Source organism: Uloborus diversus, chromosome 6 (assembly GCF_026930045.1).
Source record: "Uloborus diversus isolate 005 chromosome 6, Udiv.v.3.1, whole genome shotgun sequence".
Classification (NCBI taxonomy): domain Eukaryota; kingdom Metazoa; phylum Arthropoda; class Arachnida; order Araneae; family Uloboridae; genus Uloborus; species Uloborus diversus.
The window spans coordinates 94,956,115-94,979,944 of NC_072736.1; the positions used below are offsets into that span (position 1 = coordinate 94,956,115).

At 33.9% G+C, this 23,830-nt stretch overlaps 1 protein-coding gene across 1 annotated transcript in view; it reads left to right on the forward strand.

Annotated features, from left to right (window-relative positions):
- LOC129223894 (methionine--tRNA ligase, mitochondrial-like) overlaps positions 1-23,830 on the forward strand; it is a 43,155-nt gene that overhangs the window by 10,439 nt on the left and 8,886 nt on the right. The window contains exons 3-10 of the mRNA XM_054858269.1: positions 5,266-5,381; positions 5,493-5,564; positions 6,602-6,688; positions 6,765-6,890; positions 7,610-7,715; positions 12,069-12,199; positions 20,458-20,567; positions 21,807-21,906. Coding sequence (XP_054714244.1) covers positions 5,266-5,381; positions 5,493-5,564; positions 6,602-6,688; positions 6,765-6,890; positions 7,610-7,715; positions 12,069-12,199; positions 20,458-20,567; positions 21,807-21,906 — 848 coding nt within the window. The remainder of the gene's footprint in view (positions 1-5,265; positions 5,382-5,492; positions 5,565-6,601; positions 6,689-6,764; positions 6,891-7,609; positions 7,716-12,068; positions 12,200-20,457; positions 20,568-21,806; positions 21,907-23,830) is intronic.

Below are 23,830 nucleotides of genomic sequence, written 5' to 3' on the forward strand. Positions count from 1 at the left end.
TTCCAAATTTCATCGACGAGTGGCGGCAGTAATGGACTGTTTGTTTACGCATATGTAAACGGGTTTCCCTGCGAACTGATTATTGACACTGGAGCCAATGTTACAATCATTAGAACAGATGTGGCTCGTCAATTTGGACTCGACATTCTATGGATGCCGCCCTGTGTTACCCTCCAAACTGTGACAGGTGACAAGATCGAGATTGAAGGTAAAGTAAACTTAGAAATTGTGTTTGGAAATGCCACTTACCATCATACGGCATTCGTTGCTGATATCACGGACCCCTTCATTCTCGGATTGGACTTTTTAAAGAAGTATGACTTCAACCTCGACTTCAAGACTAATGAGCTGCACTCGACGAGAGAAGACATAGCCGTTTTACCCGCAGAAAGTGATGTAAAGTCCGCTCATCAAATAATAGCCCAAACAGATTTATCGATTCCCTCAAGGTCAGAATCATTGATACCTGGCTCCATTGTAATTCCTGTGAGAGTCGCCAACGTGAGTGAAAGGCCAAGGAATATCCGAAAGGGTGAAGTGTTGGCAACTTGTACTCCAGTAAACTGCATCATTAGAAGAATCAATTCCCCCGAGACTGTGTCTTCCGAGTCCTTGACATCGAAGTTAATTGGGAGTGCGGCATTATCGAAAGATCAAAGAACTGCTGCGGAACAATTGGTGGATGACTTCAAGCATCTGTTTTCATCAGCATCGGAGGATGTTGGCCGTACGAATTTAACACAGCATAGGATTTACACTGGAGAACACCCCCCTATTAAGCAGCATCCAAGACGACTACCATTCGCCAAGAAGGAAGAAGTTGAGACCCTCCTGAAAGAGATGAAGGAGAATGATGTAATCGAACCTTCATCCAGTCCTTGGGCTTCTCCCATCGTCTTAGTCCGAAAGAAAGATGGCTCCACCAGATTTTGTGTCGATTACCGACGGCTGAATGAAATCACCAAGAAAGACAGTTACCCTCTTCCACGGATAGACGACACCTTGGACACTCTTTCCGGACACAAGTGGTTTTCGACCCTGGACTTGAAGAGCGGCTACTGGCAGGTTGAGATACACCTTGATGACCGAGAAAAGACAGCATTTACAACTGGACAAGGCTTATGGCTGTTTAAAGTGATGCCCTTCGGCCTCTGCAATGCACCAGCTACGTTCGAGCGTCTTATGGAGACAGTGTTAAGAGGACTTTCTTACGAATCCTGTCTGGTCTACTTAGATGATATCATCATCGTGGGATGCAGCTTCGAAGAACATCTGGCAAATCTCAGGAAGGTGCTGCAAAAGCTTCAGGAAGCCAATCTGAAGTTAAGCCCGTCCAAATGTAATTTGTTCCGCCGGGAAGTGAACTACCTTGGTCACATCATCTCTTCTGAGGGTGTACAAACCGATCCAGAGAAGGTATCTGCGGTCAAGGGTTGGAGTCGTCCCAAAAACATCCATCAGCTGCGAAGTTTCCTGGGACTCTGCACGTACTACAGGAAGTTTGTGAAGGGTTTTTCCAACATTGCATGACCTTTGCAGCTGACGGAGAGCAAGCAAAAGTTTGAATGGTCCAAAGAATGCGAAGATGCATTTCTACGACTGAAGGAGGCTTTAACATCAACGCCTATCCTCTGCCTGAAAAATCCTTCATCCTGGACACTGATGCGAGCAACGAGGGCATTGGAGCTGTTTTATCCCAAGAAATTGACGGCAATGAACATGTCATCGCTTACTGGAGCAACTGCTTATCAAAGTCGGAGCGAAATTACTGCGTCACCAGAAAGGAGTTACTGGCCATAGTGAAAGCTGTAGAACACTTCCATCATTACCTCTACGGCCGAAAGTTTCTGCTTCGGACAGATCATGCCTCGTTAACTTGGCTTTTGAACTTCAAAAATCCGGAAGGCCAGATAGCCAGGTGGATACAGTGGCTCCAGGAATATGACATGGAGATCAAGCACCGAAAAGGGTTGTCTCACGGTAATGCAGACGCTTTATCAAGGAGACCCTCTCCTGAGAACTGCCACTATTGTTCCCGAATCGAGAAACAGTATGGAATGACTAGCCCTACCACCTATCAGGTGACAGTGACTCCAATATCATCAGATCCTGATCCATGGAGTGACGGCCAAGTTCGAAAAGATCAACTTGAAGACCCCGACATAAAACCAATTTTGGAGTTCATGGAAAGTGACAGTCGGCGACCTAGCTGGCAGGACGTTTCCATCTTCAGTCCTGCAACAAAAAGATACTGGGCTTTATGGAACTCGCTCCATTTACGGAACGGCGTGCTACACCGAAAATGGGAATCTGACAACTCCAAAACATCTAGGTGGCAGTTACTACTTCCCCGATCAAGGATTTCAGATGTTCTGAAAGAAATACATAGTAGTGCGACTGGAGGACATTTTGGTGTCTTGAAAACCCTCAATAAAGTTCGGGAGCGCTTCTTCTGGAGTAAGGCGAAAGATGACGTGGAGAAGTGGTGCCATTCTTGTGACGCTTGTGCTGCTCGTAAAGGACCGAAGAAGAGAAGCAGAGGGAAGCTACATCTGTACAACGTTGGAGCTCCTTTCGAACGAATTGGGATCGACATCCTGGGTCCTCTACCAAGAACTGCTGATGGGAACAAATACATTCTTGTTTCCATCGACTACTTCACCAAATGGCCGGAAGCATATCCCATTCCAGATCAAGAAGCTACCACCGTAGCAGAGACTCTAGTCCAACATTGGATCTCAAGATATGGAACACCTTTGCAGATTCATTCCGATCAAGGGAGGAATTTCATCTCTGCTGTGTTTAAGGGCCTTTGTCAAATTTTCGGAATTGAGAAAACTAGGACAACACCACTACACCCACAATCGGACGGCATGGTGGAGAGATTTAACCGCACAATCCTAAATAATCTCTCGCTTATGGTATCCAGAAATCAACAGGATTGGGACAAGAAGCTACCTTTGTTCCTGCTGGCCTACCGCAGTGCTGTCCACGAGACTACCGGATATGCCCCATCTCAGATGCTCTTCGGACGAGAGCTTCGGCTACTTTGTGATCTCGTCTTCGGTCGTCCTCCGGATGTGCCTGCATCGCCTGAGGAGTACATCCAGGATCTCCAGGCCCGGTTGGAAGACGTTCATAACTTCGCACGAGAGCGAATCAACATCGCAGCGGAGAAGATGAAGACCCGATACGACACAAGGTCTACTGGACATGAATTCAACGAAGGCGACAAGGTTTGGTTATGGAATCCCATCCCACGAAAAGGTCTTTCACCCAGATTGCAGTCGCATTGGGATGGACCCTACAAAGTCCTTAACCGACTGAATGATGTCGTAGTGAGGATCCAAAAATCACCTAATGCAAAGCCTAGGTTTGTACATTATGTTCGGTTAGCCCCATACTATGGCCATAGTTCATGAGTATTACGTAAACAACCATGGTTGATAACATAAAAGTTGTAGATAATTTTTGCTTTTATTGTTTAGTAATATTTCTTGTTATTATTGTGTTTTCTGTATCTGTTAGTTATTAATTAATGTGTGTAATTGTGAACATGTGATAGAAGTTTGTCACCCTTTCTGGGGATTGTACTGCCCGGGACGTGCAGTCCTTAGGAAGGGGGCAATGTTACAAATCCTGTAAATAGTAATTATTGTAGTAACGTAACCTGTAAATAGTTTCCCGTAATGAATATACAACCCCTTTTCATTCGGCTAAAGTACGACCCCTATTTTCTTTTCTTTTCATTGATAACGGTCTACGCATTTCGGGAAGCGAAAGAATGTTGTGGAATATTTGAGAAATTTCTTTTCGGTGTCTATATAAGCCGTTAGCGATGGATAAACAGGAGAGTTTCGATTGATATTTCGAACTGAGAGCATTTTTGCTCTGTTTATTGCGAGGCATTTCGCTGTGTTGTTTTCGTATTTGGAAGTAAATACGTGTGTAAACGTTGAGTTTACGGTGTTGTGTGATAATTGCTTAATTGCTGATGAATAATTTAGCAGTTGTTGACGATATCTCCTGTACATAGTGTAAATAAATTTCCTGTGTTTTTTATCAAGAACTGTGTCATCCTTTCAAGAAAGTGGAAGTCGCACTGAATCCGTTACAATATTTACCTACCCACAGGGTATTTACCCGATCCACATCACTAATCAGATCCCAGTTTTTCCGTACACTAATAATTAAATTAACCCAGATTCTAAGTTTACTATTTATGAATTTCCCGCATTTTGATTTTTTCCTGGGAAGTAAAAAATTAGAATAAAAATTATGTTTTGTTTGTGCTTTTTCAAAAATAATCCACGTTCTTGAAAGTTAATCTATTAAAACAGAAATGCTACTAAATGCCATCGGTAGCCATCCTTATGGACTTTTGGTCGACCAATGGAGAACCAGAAGCACAGCCCGTCTCTTTTTTTCAATATTGCATACAAAAGCTTACAAATAACTTTTCTTTCTCATAAAATACCAAGAAACTAACTTGCAAAGTATTTCAATCCTGGAAAATGCTACGTTTACTTTGGTTTACTTTGAACTTAATAGCTAAAAACAATCCACTATTACGGACTATTTTCAACCTAAACGCCTGGATTCACAACTAAAAGTTAAAATGATGTAAAAAGGTACACGTATAATTATGTTCTTTTCCTAAAATATAGATATTATACCTTTTGGAACAGTTATCGTTTACACCTTTTACTTTTTTTCTATTTTTCTTTTTAATGTATTTCCCTCATTTGTATTTTTTTTTAACTCGGTCCCTTGTGAAACGTAAAATCGTAGTTTCACTATACATTCATTTAAATAAAATATTTAAAGCAATAAATCTTTAAATTTGTGCTACTAGTGTGACTGAAAATTTTTAAAAATATAAGAAACATAGGTACTGATTTCATTGCATCCTTTTTTTTTTTTTTTACTTTCATATAAAACGTCAACTTTCAGTGAGTTGAGTTTTTGATATAGATTGCTATATCGTATAATATAGATTGTAAACCGTATGCTATACTTTTATGTATAGCATACGGTTTTTTAGTTCATATCCTGTTATTATTCATGAAGAACAACAAACTACATTTGAAATGGTCCAAAGCGGAAATATATATTTTTCTATAATGAATTATCTTGAACAATTATTTGATCGAATAAGATGTTTGCATTCAAAGCATTTTTACAATATGTTTTATTGTTAAAATTCATATTTATGTTTTTTTAATATGAAAATTATTTTTCAACAAGTTTTAAAAATACTTTTAGTTCCTCACATTGGGCATTTACAGTCCTGTCTGTATGCTGATGCCTTTGCAAGAATAAATCGCCTTCTTGGAAAGGAAGTTATTTTTTCTACTGGAACAGATGAGCATGGATTAAAGGTTTTTATGATTTAATTAATTTATTTATTCATTTATTTTTATTGTGAAAATATTTAGTAAATGGTTTCAATAATTCTTTTTTTTTTTTAATTTTATGATTTTTGTTTGTAGGTGTTGCAAGCAGCTGAAACAAACAAGTTAACTCCAATTGATTATTGTGATGAAATGTCAAGTACTTTTGAGGTAGTAGGAGCAAAATATCTAATACCTATTGACTGATTTTGGAATACTTGTATAATGTACAAACTAAGCTAATTAGTAATGGAAACATATTTTGTTTTTTTAAAGAAGTGTATAGTTTACAGTACAAAGTCTTTTTAACAAAATCTTCCTTAGTGATTTTATACCTATTATGAAGTTCTGATTTGTTATGAAAAACTAGGTTTTTGGCAACATTAAATATATTCGTCCTATAATGAGCATGACATGTCTTTCAGAAATTTTTCATTTCAATGTCCACCTTTTTTATGGAAAGTGTAATCGTCATTCCACGGTATTTGACCATGAAATCTCTCCTGCTTAATGTTAAATCTCGAAATATTTATTATTTTTTCAGGTGTAAAAAATCATGAGCTTACACAGAGTTGCAATTTTAAGCAGCACTTATTCAGTTTGACAAAAATGACAAACAAATGCTTTTGATTTAAAATGTAAATCTTAAGTTACAATAAAATCAAAAATATAGATTCCACTAAACATCTAGATTAAGTTAAAAGTTTTAAATAAATGATTGATTGAATGTGTCAAGCAAATTGCTAAGAGAGGTTAGTGAAAGAAAATAAGTTATGTATGCAGTAAAAATGTTATTTCACTTCAGGAATTTTCAAGATTTTTGAACTTCAGTTACAACTACCCCGATGCAAACCCTTAAAATTGACAATTAAAATACTTTCTTTGAAGATTTAATTTCTACCATTAATATTGAAAAAAAATTCTTGTTTATATTCAGTTTTCGTTTTGTTTTGAACAATAAAGTTGAAATTTTGTGTATAAATATAAAAGTACCCCTCTTCATAATTTATGAAATAGAGCAATAATAGTGAAAATTGTTATTTTTCAAAAGTTAGATTGTTTAATTTGAAGAGGTTTTTGTTATTCAATTATATTTTTGAAGTGAAAAATTCTTCCATTTCTTGTACTTTAAAAACATTTTCTGGTTGAAAGATTAACATCTATGTAAGTAGTTTTATATTTGACTAACAATGTTAACATTCTTTTAGAAAGCCTTCAAAGAAGCAAATATTTCATATACTCACTTCATTAGAACAACTAATGTGAAACATAAAGAAATGGTTCAAGACTTCTGGGTAAGTGCTTGAAACATCCATTTATCATTTTTTTCCCTATGTTTTTTAAACTCATACTAATAAAATAACTTTTTAGTGCAAGTTGGACAAAAATGGTCATATTAGCAAAGGAAAATATACTGGATGGTACAGTGTCATAGAAGAAGCTTTTGTTCCAACTGCACAAGTTAAAGAAGTCAGAGAAGGCTCACAATTTAAAACTGTAAGCATTCCTATTTTTTATAACTGATTCGTATAACTTATAAATCAGCATTTTTAATTCCTATATATATATATATATATATATATATATATATATATATATATATATATATATATATATATATATATATATATATATATATATTTACTTGAGCTTAAAAGGTGAATGGTTTTTTATTTATTTACTCATAATTACTTTTTTAAAAAATATATGTATTTCAAAAAAAAAAAAAAAAACTTTGTAGAATGGCTTTAGTTACTTTTCAGTATTTTAGAAAAATTTTATAGTAAAAGAGCACAGTTACTGACAATTTTGTGTACCTACCTGCTAACAAAAAGGAAGCATGTAGGGAAAATAATTCACTATAGCAAGCCAATTAATTTTTTTTTATCATATTTAGTTTGTACACATAAATATTTCCTTAAATAACTTTGCTGCCATCTCGCAAAACATCTTTTGAATATATGAATGGTTTTTAATTCAATGTTTATGTATCTTCAAAAGCGACAAATCCATTAGATAACTTGTTATTAAATTCTTCTAGCTAAGCTCACATGTTAGGAATAACCTTTAGTTTGGCAGCCAACATGTTAATTAAAGATTGTAAAATAGCTTTCTTTGTTATCTATTATAATTAAGTCAGTGAGTTGTTCGATTTCTTGCTAGGGACTTGTGACCTATTTTAAATTTTACCTATAATTTTTGATTGAACATTCTAGGTGTCCATTGAAACAGGTTCTCCTGTTGAGAGAATGGAAGAAGAAAATTACGTATTTTGTTTGCCTAAGTTCCAGAATGACCTCTTGTATTGGTTGTCCAAAGATGGTATATAATTCATATTTACTTCCTATAATATCATTTTTATATACTCTTACTTAAATGTGTAAAATGCAAACATATTTTACTATATTGCTTCCTTTAAGCTTGGTAATACTGTAGAATCTGTAACACACTGCACCTCAGTATACTGTGGAATTACATTTGCTGCAGTAACTATATGTCCAGACAAATTTAGTCACTCATCAGTGTGTTTTGAAAAAGCATTCAAACTAAATTTGTGAAACCAAAATGAATTATTTCTTAGTAAGAAAGGGTTAAAATATATTTACTGTACTGTATATATATTACTCTGTTATTACTCTATTTGTGAGTATTTTTTTATTATGCTCTTATTTTATTTACCATACTTTAAGTGCAGTTTAATTTTTTTACATGAATAATAAATGATGTAGCTTTGATAAAATGTTACTGATCTTTAGTTTACTATTTGACTTTGTCTGTGCTGCATTGCTACTATTAATTTAAAGTTCCATAATGTGTGATTTTTCAACATTTTTGTCAATACTGTCGACCCTGTCTAAACGAATACCCTCGATTCCAAGAAATATTACTTGATTAAGTTGGGAAATTTTCTTTACATTTCCAAATTGACAACATTTTTCTTAAAATTTAATAATAATAAATCAAACACTATATAAAGAAAGTAATAATTGTCATTGGTAAAAAGAATATGAAATAAGCAAGGTTTTTTTTTAATTGAACCCGCCAATGTTCTCTCGGACAGAAGGCACCTTGCAACCCAATACAGCAATTATGTAGTAGTAGAGCGGGAAAGCTCTTTGAAGACGACATCCTTGAGCCCGTCGAAAAGAACGGGGCAATCAAAAGATGATCCCCTGTCATTTGCGTAGTCCCTTCACATAGTGGGCACAGCGGAGAATTGGCCAGTCTGATTTTAAAAAGATGGGCTTGTAAGTAGTCGTGACCAGTAATGAGACGAAAAGATGTAACCACTTCAACTCTAGGGAGGAGGGAAAGTTGCAGTCTTGTTTGGTCTTCAAGAAGACACTCCCAAGATTTTCTGCTGGCAATGTCACAGAGAGAGGAAATTCTTTTGAGCCTGATATTACTCCTAAGATGTCGCTTGGCATTTCGAAGAGGGATGAGGAGACAAGGTGGATTTAATGTTGAAGCCTCTTAAGCGAACAAGTCAGCTTGCTCGTTGCCACGGATGCCGAAGTGGCTTGATATCCATAGGAGCACAACGTCTTTATCGGAATCAAGAAGTGAACTTATACTGAGTTTACATTCAAACTCATTCTCTTTTGGGAAAAGGTTATTGTCTATAAGTGACTGTATTACAGCTGGAGAGTCAACAAAAATGACAATTTTTTGGCAAGAGATCTCTGTGACAGCCCTAAGGAACATATAAATTGAAAAAACTTCACCGTCAAAATTGTCTGACCGAGCACTAAAAGGATCCTTTAGGCTGAAAAATTTCAAAAAAGTGCCAGCACCAGTCTTTCCTGAGGTGGTTATGGCAGATCCATCGGTTTATATACGTGAAGCCAATCTTGAAATGGATACCTTTTATGAATAGTAGACAGGGCAGAAGCCCTTAACTCAGCCTGTGAAGAAGAATGTTTACGTAGAGGCTGCATCAATTCCAAATTAGCAGTAATGTAATTTAAAGTACCAGGGAAAATGTATGGTCTAAAATTGGGCTTTCTGATGCTGGAGACATCAAGGTCTGTAGAAAGTCTGTGAAACTCGAATAAGAAAAGATGTTTTGTTTTGAGTGTGATCTGAGGAGGAATTAGCTGTTCCAAAAACCCTCTTTTCTGAACAATATCTCACCTAGGGATAAAGCACTGTAGGTCCATCTATCTGACAAACAATAAGTCGCAATTTGCAATTCCATAGCAGCAACAGGGGTTGTTTTTTCTGTACCAGTAATGAGTCTTAATGCCTTGTTTTGTGCAACGTCTAGTTTTTCTAGAGCACTATCAGAAGCAGTGATAAGGATTTCAGTAACATAATTTCAAAACTGGTTTCATGTATGAATTAAAGGTGGAGATAAGAACACTCTGGGAAGCTCCCCATTTTACCCCAGCTATTCTTTTCAGCAAGTTAAATTTACCTCAAGGGTTTTATTAAGTTTTTTTCCAAAGCAGGGATATCAACTAGTTGACCATAGGACAAGGTCATCAGCATATAGCAGTGAATTAATTTCAGGAACAGTTTTGTCAAGGAAACTTAATAGGTCATCTATCATGATATTAAATAGAGGTGGACTTAAAACTGAGCTGTGAGGAAGGCATTGCCTGGTTTGAACAATAGCCGAACGAGAATTTCCAAATTTGATATTTATGAAGCTCTATGATAAGAAGTCTCTAATCCATTTAAAGAGATTCTATAACTTGAAAGTATCGAGTTAAAGCTTTTTAAGGAGCAATCTTCTTTACACACGGTCAAAAGCCCTTCAGTTTGCTGAATAGTACCGCTTTTTCTGAAATACAATAAGAAATTAGTTTTTTATAAAAGATACGGTAATATATAGTTAACTAATCGTTTGAAAGAATTTGAGGAGTGTTAACACATGTCTGAAACAATTGGGTATGCTTATAAAAAATTTCTTAACACACGTTGTTCCACAATGCGAAATTTCGACTTACGCGAGGAGTCTTGGAACGCATTCCTCACTTAATTCGGGATCCAACTGTAGCTATATTTTACCAGTGATTAAATCTTCATATTTATATGCAAAATGTTCTTAATTTTGCGCATGGAAAATAGTCTTTTAGTTTAACAATTGATAAAATAGTGTTCCTCATGCAATTAGTAGTCAAAACTAAGTTGCTCCAAGTAGCATAACAAGGATGGCATATGAAAGGTATGCCAACTGGAGTAACTATGACCCAGAAAACAGAAAGGAATGCATGTACTGCAGCTTGATAAAGGAGTGTGGCATACAAATGTGAATCTCATGGGAGCAACGTGTTTGTAGTAGAGTTTGATCCATGGACCTTTAGGATGCTAACCCAGTGCTTTAACCACTGAGCCAAAAGGACCTCAAGGCCTGTGTGCACAGTTGGGTTATGTGCTCTCTGACATATGCCACAAGAGTTATTACTTATTTTTTTTCTTAGGCCAGCTGGGGTCTCTCAAGAACTCTCATTTGTCTAAGTATAATGATGTTTTATGTTTGCTAAGCCAAAACTACCTACAAGTGTCAAAGTTAGCCTAGCTAACAGCAATTCATGAGAACATTTTCCAAACAAAGAACTCAAAGACATTCGCTGCTCTTATTTCTTGATAGGTTAAATGGTTTTTACACAGAATGATTTACTGGGATGTAATACAGTACCTCATGTCATATCATATTCTATTTCAGTCATACTTAATCCTATTTCATTAAAATATTTGCTGATCATATTATTCTGCTAAACACTAAAACAAAATTACATTTGGGTTTGTTGGTTAAATGCCATTAGTTTTATTATCCATGATTTTTCATTAAACTTTTTCCTGGCAATGTTCTTGCAATTTCTGTATTAAATGAAAGGCAGTTTTTGGTAGTACTTTGAAGTATAAATGCTGGGAATGCAATTAAGATCTTCATGCTGTAATGCAAAAATATGTGGCCTGAAGTTGATGTCAGTAATCAAATTTCTTCACACAATATATTTATCCTAGTTCTTAAAGGATTGACGGACTTAGGGTTTCATGAATACTTTTACAAAAAAGTAAAAATTTAAAATAGCTAATTTTCAACTGTTTATGGTGAAGGATGATCAAAAAACCTTTTGTTTCTACAATTTGTTGCTGGTCTTCTAAATGAATGGGTGGTTTAATTTGTTTGTATAAGTACATTTAGAGCATAACCTTTATGTGACAAAGCTTCGATAACAATTGGTCTTTTTGCTGCTGATAGCGTGATAAACTTAATGGTAACACTAAAATGTTTAACTTAAATTTTCAAATGAAACAGTGAGAAAGAAAGGGATGCAAGTGGACTATTTTAAGTTTTGAGTAAAACACATTTAAAGATTAGATCCTAGGTAGACTTTCATTAAAAAAAATTTCTAAATCATGCTGTACAGCAGCACCTACCAGGGCTACTAGTACAATCTTTTGCCCCAAGACAGAGGAGAGGTTCACCTACCGTTTGTACTGGTTATCTCCAAGTTTTTAATTTTGCCACTTGCATCGTTTTGCTTCTCTCTACCTCAAATGTTCTTGAAATTTTCAGCTCATTGTCAAGTTTTATGTCACTAATTCAGAAATGTTGCAACAGCACAGGGATTTTTTTAAACCCTTTAAAAAATTTATTTGTAATGCACATAAAACAGATATTAGTTATGCAATTTAGAAATTCATTTCTTTCTTTTTTCTCAGTTGTTAAGCCTCTGATTTTCGCAGACGATCTGAAAAAATGGATTGAAGAGGGTTTAACAGATTTGTCGATTTCACGTCCTCGAACTCGTTGTTCTTGGGGTGTACCAGTTCCAAATGATGAAACTCAAGTTGTAAGATTATTTTAGTCACATTTCTTTAATAATGCTTAATTATCCTTCAGAATGACCTTAAGAGTTAACCTTATTTGATCATTTTCATAATATGGTTTTCAACTCTTTCTTTAAATAGGAAAAAAAACTCATAATAAAAGACAATGTATAATAAAAGACAATGCAGTGGTGGAAAATAAAAGACAATGCAAAAATTATGGAACTCTTACAGAGTTCCATAATTTTTTTTTTAATTTAAAGCAATTATAAGTTAAGCTACTAGTTTTAGAATTGGTACTAGTTTTAGAATTTTCTTTAACTAATGACTTATTGAATATTTGTGTGAAAATATTAGTTAAAATGTTGAAATAGATGGTATATTTAAACAGCTCTACAGCTACTATGTTTTAAAATATACTGTGGAAAAAATTTTAAAAATTTTTTACTTTATCTTTCTCAGAATTTGTTCCAAAACTTAATGGTATATGTACAAATGGTATAAAGTACAATGTGTTTGAGACATGCCACTTTTATACAAGTCTAATAATTCAAGGGTTTTGTGTTGAAAGTTAAAAACTGAAAGAAAGGTATATTTTGCTTGTCCTTGGAAAATCGTAATGTATTCAGTATGCACGCCCGGTAATAGAAGCAGCTTGATCCTGAGACACTCATTGCAGATTTTCAGACTATTTCTTAATCCGAAAGATTTTTTTTTCTGCACAAATTTCTAAAATTTCGGGCAGAAAAATACAGTTCAAAGTGAAAATGAAAAAGGGCCCCTAAATTTATGCAGGAGTCCTCAATGGCTAAGAGGTCAAAAGCACTTTCTCCTGCAACTATCTGTGTCTCAGTTTTCTGTTTTTATTTTGAAGCTTTTTATTTTATTTTGAAACGTTTTGCTTGTTTATTTTGAAACACTTGAAAATGACAACTCCCAACTATTTTTTTGCTTGTAATTTTTAAATTACAAGTCAAATTCAATTTATCATTTTATTTTCAAGCATTCCTTTTTGTCAATTCATAATAAGTGTTACGAGAAATTTAATGGTGATCTACCTTGCAGACTATTGCCCTGGGCAGGTTAAAAAGGCAGCAACTGCAAATTTTGCATTTTTTGTACATTAGCTTTACTGTACAAGCTTTGCTTATTTGTTTTCCCTTGAAAAAACCCTTCCAAAAATTACCTATTGTTAGTATTGAATCCAAAACTCGTTTCCTCAAATATCTGAAACTCATTTCTGCTGATACTGCCATTTACCTGCCCATGCTAGACTACTTGTAGGCTTACATGAAATACACCGCCAACTCGGTCATTTCCAGCCGAGGACTGCAGTTTCATGCTTATTTGCAGTCATCAGCCCGGCATAGGAAAGTGACTGAGCTGGAGATGGAAAACCTCTTAAGGAAGCCAAGAGTGCCAAACAAATTGGTAGCTAATATAGAATTAGCACAGACCAGACGAGTGACCGAGGCAATGGTTCGGTTCAACTCGAAGATTGATGGCAAGGCATGGTATATTCAGTAAATTACCGCCCATTAGCTAGGGCTAAGGCAGAAATACAAGAAATACACTGCCAACTCAGTCATTTCCAGTCGAGGACTTTAGTTCCATTCTTATTTGCTCTCATCAGCCCGGCATAAAAAGTGACTGAGTTGGAGATGGAAAACCTCTTAAGGAAGCCAAGAGTGCCAAACAAACTGGTAGCTAATATAGAATTAGCGCTATAAATTAGCTAATGGGCTAATTTACTGAATATACCATGCCTTGCCATCAATCTTTGAGTTGAGCCGAACCATTGCTTCAGTCACTCATCTGGTCTGTACTAATTCTATATTAGCTACCAGTTTGTTTGGCACTCTTGGCTTCCTTAACGCTCTTATCAACCAACGCGAGTAACTCTGGGGTCCAAGGGTTACCTGCCAATCGAAGGGTTGACGTTATTAACCAACGCGGATTGGAGTTAACGCCGTGTTGTGAACAGGTTTTTCAGCTCCAAATCTAACCCCTCGGTTTCGGCGAGTTAACTTCCGACAGCGAGCTACTAAAGATGGCAGACATCGGACAACAACGCAACTACGACTTGTTTATGCTGGAGGATTTGGAACTGCTGGAATTAATTGAACGTAAGCCTCGAAAAATTCGGCTTAAATAAAAGAAAGGGGCCTTAATGTCATGGGGACTCCTCGCAACTGCGACATGATTAATCTGCCACTGACTCTGGTGATGAAATTTGCAATTATTTAACATTAAACACTAATCAGCGATGACAATCGAATATACTTGATTTTTAGTAATTACAAACTAAATTATCTTGATAATGGTGATATGTGAATAAATTAAACATTTTGCACGTCTTTTTTTTGTATATGGAGGCAAAGTGAAACATTTAAGGTAACTTACTTTTTTTCAAAATGAACAAATTGGAATTTTTTTCTGAAAATTACGGTACATGAAGGAAGACCAATATATTTTACGATAAAACTCACAATGGAATATTATTTTTTATTTTTAGCAGTAAATTTGTGCCTCACAAAAAAGGTGGAAATTTTTCATTTTTTTTTTCATGGGGCAAAGTGAAAAATGAAATATTTTTCTAATAAACTGTTTTTAATTTCATGATTGAAGAAATTTTTTATCAAATAAATGGGTAAATAAAAAAGTGAATTAAATGAGAAGAAAATGAAAGAATAAACGAAAATAATTTAAATGAGTGAATAAAATAGCAAATTAATAAGAAAATAAATGAAAGAAGGAGTAAATAAGGGAATTATTAAATAAAGGAATGTAAATGAACTGATTCAGAGTTTCCCAAACTATGGTCCGCAGACCCCCGGGGTCCGCGAGTCCATGCCAGGGGTTTCGCGGTGCTACCAGCTAAAACGCTAAATATAATTGAGATTGAAGGACGAGTAACGATATTTTAATTCGAAAAGAAAGCCCATTTATGAGGAATAAAAAGTTCTTGCTTAGGTACATGCAGGACGCAGCAATCCCCCCCCCCTCACCCCGGAACTATTAGAAGTAAACACACTACACATTAATTAATTTTGTGTACGTGACGAAGTTCATATTGTTACAAAACTATTGAGGAAAGTGCAAACATTTTTACAACTGTGATATTACACTTTAAATAAAACTTTTGCTCCAAAAATTTTAAAACTGAATTTAATAGTCAACATTCAAAATTTCTAGCAATGGCTGAAATAGATCAAATGCTATAATTTGCAGTCGATTTTAATAATGAGATCGTTTCCGAAATTTTAAAGTATTTTTTTTTCTCTCAAAGAGCATGCTTAAAAACATAGGATTTGAGAATTTTTGAAATAATTTGACAAAGTTTAATATTTTTCAACAATTATTTTAATCAGTGCGCAGATTCAATTTCATTTTTTACGCTTCTGCACAAGGCTTCACAACTGACTAGCATTCACTGACGCCATTAGCACAGACCGCAGTATTTAATTCGCTTCTTAAATATCATAACCTGAAAGCGCGGTAGACAGCAAGCGTAAGCATTCAGCGAGCCAGTGGAGTATGCGCCAAAATTCATCACTGTTTTGCTCACAACTTCAAAAGTTCATTTTTAATTGTAAACTTGTTGTAGAAATTTGTTGATAACATTTTTATTCCTAATTGAATTTCAAATAGAATTTACTTCCATAACTCAGAAAAATAATTTTAGAAAAAGAAATGAAAACCAGATAAGTGCTTCTGAAAAATATACAGAACAATGAATAAATAAATTTTATGGGAAAAAAGCGTGAAAATATATTAGAAAAAAGAATAGATTTAACTGTATCATTTTTTTGCGCGAGGGGGCAAGGGGGGGAGGGCTCCGCGAAGTTCGTAATTTTTCCGGAGGGGGTACACGGGAGTCTGAAATTTGGGAACCTCTGAACTAATTAATAAATGAACACGTACGTGATTTGATAAAAGACTGAATTAGTAAATGATATGAACTATTTCACATAGCCCCATCCACTTTGCTCCGGTTGGACAGGAAATGCTTCATTGTACAAAGCATTTACTATACAAATATGCTTAATATTAAGCAAATAATGCTGCACTGAATATTAGTAGGTGTCATTTAATATTTCAAACGTTAATAACAAGAACTTTATCCTTTAATATTACCAAAAATATTTTTTGACAACAAAATATTACAATATACGTATCATTTTTTTAAAAACATTGCTTGTATTATTATACTGTTTGATTTTTAACGTCCTGTTTGAAGACTTATTCTATGGCAGTTATCAAATCAGAATTCTCTGAACTGAGAACAATTGTTGAAATTTACTCAAATAATTTAGCGAGTTCCAGTGTTTCGACTTTATCAGGAGAATGGATCGTGTAGAAGATGAAAGAGTGGTAAAGGAAATTTTTGATGTATTAAAAAATTTTAAGAAGGTCAGATCTATTTAAAAAGCAGTGTTGGTCAAAAGTGCTTAAATGATCTTGTTCTGATATAAACATACAGAAAAATCAAAGTTTGATGAGGAAATAACTGGAGATTTTTTTTTAAGTATAAGGGACGTCTCAATTTTTTATTGTTTAAAATATTTTTCTGCGTTAGCTTAAGTGAATTGTTACACTATGATTGGTAAAAACTCTCCATTATTTCTCTCTCCTAATTAAAAACTATTTAAATCTTATAACTCAAACATAAACCGTGAGGTTAATTGTCATTTAAAAAATGAGAAGAAATGGAAGAATGAGAGAACTGTAATCATACCGAAATAAAAGAAAAACTATTTCTTGTCAAGTAAACGTAACAAGTCAGAATCAGGAAAGAGCCTGAAACAGTTTCTTTCGGTGTATATACAGCTGTCCCATTCCTCCCACCCTCCCCGACTCTCCTGCAATTGGCGCATAACTGGTTAAAATTGATAATAAACAGCCATGAATATGCAGCACAATCTATAACAAAGTCTATTCATTAATAGCTGTGCAAACTCATGTGTGACTGAATGACATTTTTGATTAAAAACAATAGTCTGAGGTATTATATAGTAAAATAATTTTCATTAAAACTGATATTTTTTCTTTTTCCATTTCTTTTTTCATAACTAAAGTACTAAAACAAAAACAGAAAGATATAGTATTTTTATAGGTTTTATTTTTCAATTTTTACGCTATTGTTTGTTTCATGGGTGTATATAGTGACATTTTTGTCAACAAAGTTTTCGAACTTCTTATTACCAAACGAAATTTATGTGAATTCGGTATAAATTAATTCTTTTAAGTGAAGAGACTTTTAAGATACCGAAGTAACAATAAGAAACTGTTAATCTGAATAATGATTTATGCTTCGGATTAAAATAGTTGAGGTTTAGGTGCTGTGACGACATGACAAGAATGTTTAAATTCTATTAATAACGATAAAAGTAACAATATTTTAAGTAAAAAAAAACAATCAAAAAAAAAAAATCACACTTGGCTCATATAAATTTAGTGAATATGTATAATGGTGGAAAATTTGTAAAATCATATCAATAAAATTAGTTTAAAAAAAATCGTTTAAGTTATAATTTTCATGGAATTTCCCAAGATATTTAATGAAAAATAGTTCTTGCACTGAATTCTTTGTAATTGTCATCCAGTGAAGCCAGTATTTTAGCTTCGAAAGGAGTATAATTTGTTTTTGTGGAAGCGAAATTCATCTTTTAGTGATAAATAGAAGGAAAAAAGGCACTTTCGTGCGAAAATCAGCTTAACAACGTGCTTCAAAATCAACAACGAGGCCGTGCTAGCCGTGCCCCCCGACCGTCGGCTTTGCCTTTCCTATAAACAATATCACATGACCAAAATCCACCAATGAGAGGGTCTTTTACATCTAGGGAGAAAAAAATCAGCGGTCTGGGTGACTCGCTGTTGGATGATATCAACTGTGAGTAACCTTGCGGTTTGAGTTAGCCCTGGGTTCACCTACTCGGCAGTTACTCTTCCTCAACTCGCGCTGGTTAATATGAGCGTAAGAGGTTTTCCACCTCCAGCTCAGTCACTTTCTTATGCTGGGCTGATGAGTGCAAATAAGCATGAAACTGCTGTCCTCGGCTGGAAATGACTGAGTTGGCGGTGTATTTCATGTATTTCTGCCTTAGTCCAGGGGCGGCATTTCAGCATTTAATTTGGGGGTTGAGTTTCTTAAATATGAATTACTACAGTATGAAACCAGAACACATATTGGCTAACAGCAAGTAATCATGATATGGGTTTAGAATTGATAAAAATAAGTGTTCAAAAACAATTTAAATTTTTATGATAAAATTTGTAGTTCGTTTTATAATATGTTATCATACCAAGTGTTTGGGTGCAACAGTTTCCGCCTTTTAATGAAGCTTTGATGCTTGATTTTTAAAGTACGGAAAAATAAGAAATCTTGTTATTAATCCAGCCATACCCAGTGTCATGCTATCTTTCAGATAAGATTGTTTCGCATTGTGCTTCAAAAATAGTTCTCTAACCTCCTGAAACACGTAAATGATTTTTCTCTATGAGAACTGATTGGAATACTTTCAGTAGTTTACCGTCCTATAGGAATAGTTGAAAAATAATTGATGTAACAAAGTTACGCATGAAAACACCTTTTCACATCTTGCTCTTCACCCAGGTAGCTTTAAAAATTGTGATGATCTTCATCTTCATTATTGAATAGTCTACTCTAGGCTAGTCTCTAAACTATTCTTCTTGCCTCATGCAGTAATTTTTACTCATAATTGAAACAATTTATTTTTTGTTTTCAATATCCAATCCAGATAATATAGAGCCAACAATACAGGAAAATATTTGTAATCAAATCTTGTGTTAATTTCATCAGAAACTGAATCTATTATTTTATGCAATATTTTAAATCAAGGTTTGACATACATTATCATGTGCATTTTGGTCACCTCTTCGAAATTTATTTGAATATTCTTTGCACCTTTTTGAAATTCTCTTGGAGTAAGAATATTTTTGGAAAGATCCACATGCGCACTTCGTTGAAATATACATGCACGTGAAATTCATCAATAGTTTCAATTGTAGCTTAAACTGAAGCTTGAACAGTCCAAAAATTAAGGTTAGCAGATTAAAGATGCTTTGATAGAGTAAAGCATTGTTCAAAAACTCTCCGCAATACAAACAAAACGAATGAAAATTCATATGAAGACATATCAAAGGACATTAACGTCTTCATTATTGAAAGAGTTGTTTTCTAAAATCACTGCTTTGAAATTACCGAGAAAGGTTTTTATGGTTTAAAAGACCATTTTGTGTAATCTCTTGAAGACCCTCTTGTGTCACCTTGAGATTGCATTGTTATAGAACCAACAGAAAAGATATTTGTTGATGTGGGTTTTTTTTCTTTGTTTTTTTTTTTTTTCAAAAACAGTATGTATTTTTAAACAGTATCTATGAAAGCATACTATGCATTGAGCAGTTGAAATGTGTTTCTAGCAGAAGAAAGTGGTGAACATTCACATTAAATGGACACACTTAAAGTATGAGCGTAATAATGAATGTAAAATACCAAGGCATTTAGTGAAAATCATGCAGCCGCACTATTGTACGGGTCTCTCATAACCGTCGGTACACAAGAACGAAATATTTAGCCTATATGAGGTTTACTTCTTTAGTTAAAATTAACCATGATTCTTCAGCAGTTTTTTCTGTTCTGAAAAGGCCGGTAAAGGCTTGATGAATTTCTAATTATTTTTAAAAAACGGAAAACCCTCATGTCTGAAAATATGTCGAGTTTCTTCAACCATTACGGAGAAACAGCAAGTTCTTTTTTCATGAACATTTGTTTGCGATTTACGTAAATTGAATTTGCTCGTTTTTTATCATTCCTCTCAAAAAATTTGAAGGTGCGACCACCCCCTCTCGAGCCCCCTATTTGTCGCCCCTGCCTTAGCCCTGTCTAAAGGGCGGTAATTTACTGAATATACTTGTAGGCTTAATTTCCATCATAAGCTACTAAAAAAAGGTACCAGGTATACAAGTATCTATCATTGTGTATTAGTTGTGACTTTTGAGTGTCATAACATGTAATAGTTTAAGTTGTCAGAAAGGTTCAGTTTAGTCTATTTAGAACAGAAAAAAACACTATGAATCTGTTTCACATTTGATCAGACTTATTAGAAAGGAATTCCTTCTTCAAAAGATATTAAGTTTTCAGAGATAGCAACTTCTTCAATTACCACTATTGATTTTTTTTTTTTTTTTTCAAATTCCACAACAGTTTAAAAAAGGTCAATTTGAAAATCATTTCACTTTTTTGTTAACTTTGTTTTAGGTTTATGTGTGGCTTGATGCACTTGTAAACTATTTAACCGTTGGAAAGAATGCGGCGCAAAGTTTAGAATGGCCAGCAAGTTGTCATGTGATTGGAAAAGACATTCTCAAGTGAGTTTAAACGCCTCTCTAACTTAAATTTGCTGCATTGATAAATTGTAAATGAAAAATCATTTAGATGAATATCCATATGACAATCTTGATTCATAAAATTTATAACTTACTCTAAGCCTTAAAAAATTAACAGTAATACTGGTTTTGTAGCAAGAGTTTTTTTTTTCAGGGGGGGGGGGTCATAACCAGGGTCGGTTAAATCCCTGAGGACTAAAATAAAATGTGTTTTCTGAAGTCGTGCTACACTGAATTTTCTATTAAATCTTGGAAATATTTTATCAAAAGCCTAAAAATGTTTCCTGTATTCTAATTGCTTTCAAATTTTGTCTGTCTTTGGTCATAACTCTATGCTTATCAAGCACTAAAAATGTGGAGCTGTATGTTTGTATTTTCATGTACATATATCTTATCAGTACCCATCGTCTCCTGACCCCTTTAAAAAGGTTCTCAGTAGTAGAATGCAGTTCATTAATTGTACTATTTTTTTCATTTGCGTCACTGACAGTGGCGTAGCTAGACCCGACTTTCGGGGGGGGGGGGTTACTTCTTATATATATATATATATATATATATATATATATATATATATATATATATATATATATATATATATATATTATATATATATATGTAATATATATATAAAATTAAGCAAACAGAATTACAAATATTAAACAAATTAAAAATACCAAATGATGATAAAAAGGAAAAATGCAAACAGCTATTAAGTAGGAATAGAAAAAGAGTGAATCCAGAGCTCATCAGCCGTGGAGGATTCATTAATTATGGTCAAAAGACCAAAATTTTAACTATAAACTAGAAGAGAATGCTTAAGCTCCAGTACATGCAATATAGAGTAACAATGGGTATATATAATATATATAGTATATATATATATAATCGCTTGGAATTTTTTCCTTTTCTTTTTTTTTCTTTCTCTTCTCTCTTCTTTTTCTCTTTTTTTTTTGAGACTAACTTTTCGGGGCGGGGGGGGTTTTGTCCCCAAAACCCCCCCCTTAGCTACGCCCCTGGTCACTGAATTGAAGTTTTTGGTTTGCTAAATCAATTGAAATTTGATTTCAATTACAATGTTCATGCAGAATAATGTTAACATAAAAGTTGTTAATATTTATTAAAAGGGAAACAGTCTTTTCAGTTATATTAATGTTTTATGGAGTTTTTAAAGTGCTTTAAATGCAAATGAAAGTAAATAAAACTGAAAAATTCACTTTTTAGATTTCATGCTATTTTTTGGCCTGCGTTCTTAATTGCAGCTGGTTACGAACCTCCTAGGGAAATATTTTGTCACTCCCATTGGACTGTAAATTATGAAAAGGTATGAGATGTGTTATTTGCTTTGCATATATATATTTTTTTTTTCTACCTCTCGCTTTTTGAGTGGTTTCCTCTTGATATGATGATAGTGAGTCAGCCGGCAGTGGCGTAGCTAGACCCGACTTTCGGGGGGGGGTTACTTCTTATATATATATATATATATATATATATATATATATATATATGTATAATCGCTTGGAATTTTTCCCTTTTCTTTTTTTTTTCTTTCTCTTCTCTCTTCTTTTTCTCTTTTTTTTTTGAGACTAACTTTTCGGGGGGGGTTTTGTCCCCAAAACCCCCCCCTTAGCTACGCCCCTGTCAGCCGGTTTTGATTTAAATCAATTTTATTTAAGATATTCTCAATTCTATCATTGTTTTAAAAACTCTATGGTGTTTCAAATTATCTCATTTTAAAGTAAATAATTTGTGTCAAAAATTTGGTTGAATTTAATAGTCATACTAATTTTCAAGTAAGCAGTGGTGGTTGTGCCTTTTTTTAACAGGTTGACTTTCCTGCTATATAATGTATTCATTATTATATTGACACCAATGAAATGAATAGAACATAAGTTCAATGAACTAATACTGAAAAAAATAATGAAATAGGCTTTATTGCAATTGATAAATTAATAGATTATTAGATTTTAAAAGCAACTCTAGATTAATCTTAAAAAACTACCTTTATTAAGCTAGTCATATTAAGACCCATATCCAGAAGGAAGCCAATCAGAGCAGTGCCCATCCTGAAAATATTTTAAACCATATAGAGATGTTCCTGTAGTTGTCTTCTTCCAATTTTCAATATAAAAAACACATTTCTTGCTTATACATAATGTGAGAAAAATAACTTTCTGTTGGGCTGAGGAGCAGAGTGTGGAAATGTGCAATAAGATTACAGAGGCAAAAACATAGTCCTTCAATCACGAATACCAACGAATGACACACAGAGACATAAAATAACATGTTTACAGATTGAGAAACATGAGTTTTGATTAACACATCTGCAGCATGATATGATGTGGCGCTGCAGTCGACCTTGACATGTTCCATAGTAGTTTAAAGAGAATCATTAGACCTCACCCATCAATACTTTCTATTATATTATACCCTAATCCACTGGTTTCGTTTGAGAGTAGACCAATGGTTTTGCCTACATTAATTAGTGGTGACAACTAGAGCGAATCCTAAAGACCAAGAAATTTCCCTCTTTACTGACTATCTAAATTGTTACAATATAAAAAGAGGCCTATTTTTTATGTTGTACCTATTCAGACCTTAAGATTTTAGGATTAAAATAAAATTATAAACACAAATCCTTTTTTTTACCATGTTTTCATTAACTCTGGTGTGTGTCTGTTCAGGAGGAATCTTGTGATTGATTTTTGACTTACTTTCTAGTGAGATAGAAACGCAAAATTTTGTAAATAGTTCAAAATCAGATGACAGTGCAAGAAAATAAGTTTGAAATATACCAAAGTGTTCAAAATCTAAATTTAAAGCCAAAAATTTTTCTATACGAAATAAGTAGTTTTGTATTTGTCATAGGAAAGTCCATAAGAAAAGTACTCTAGAAAATATTTGTTCGTAATAAATATGTATGACAATGCTTATATAGAATAATGACGTGACGTTAAAGTGATTGTAAGCAAAATTATTTGAAGGCTGCGCTTCATTTAATTCTATATATTGTATTGAATAATTCTCGCCAAAAAGGAGTTTTAAATATAGTAATAAGTGTCACTTATTTTAATATTGCGTGCCTTCTTTTTTTTTTTTTTTTGGTGATGTATAAGCTTGGCAGTCCAAAGAAATGATTGGTGAAAAACAATTTGAAACAATATCAAATTAGTATGTGCAAAGCATATTAGCAAACTTTCAATGCAATTGCTGAAAAATTAGTTTTTTTTTAAATATTAGGTTGAGTT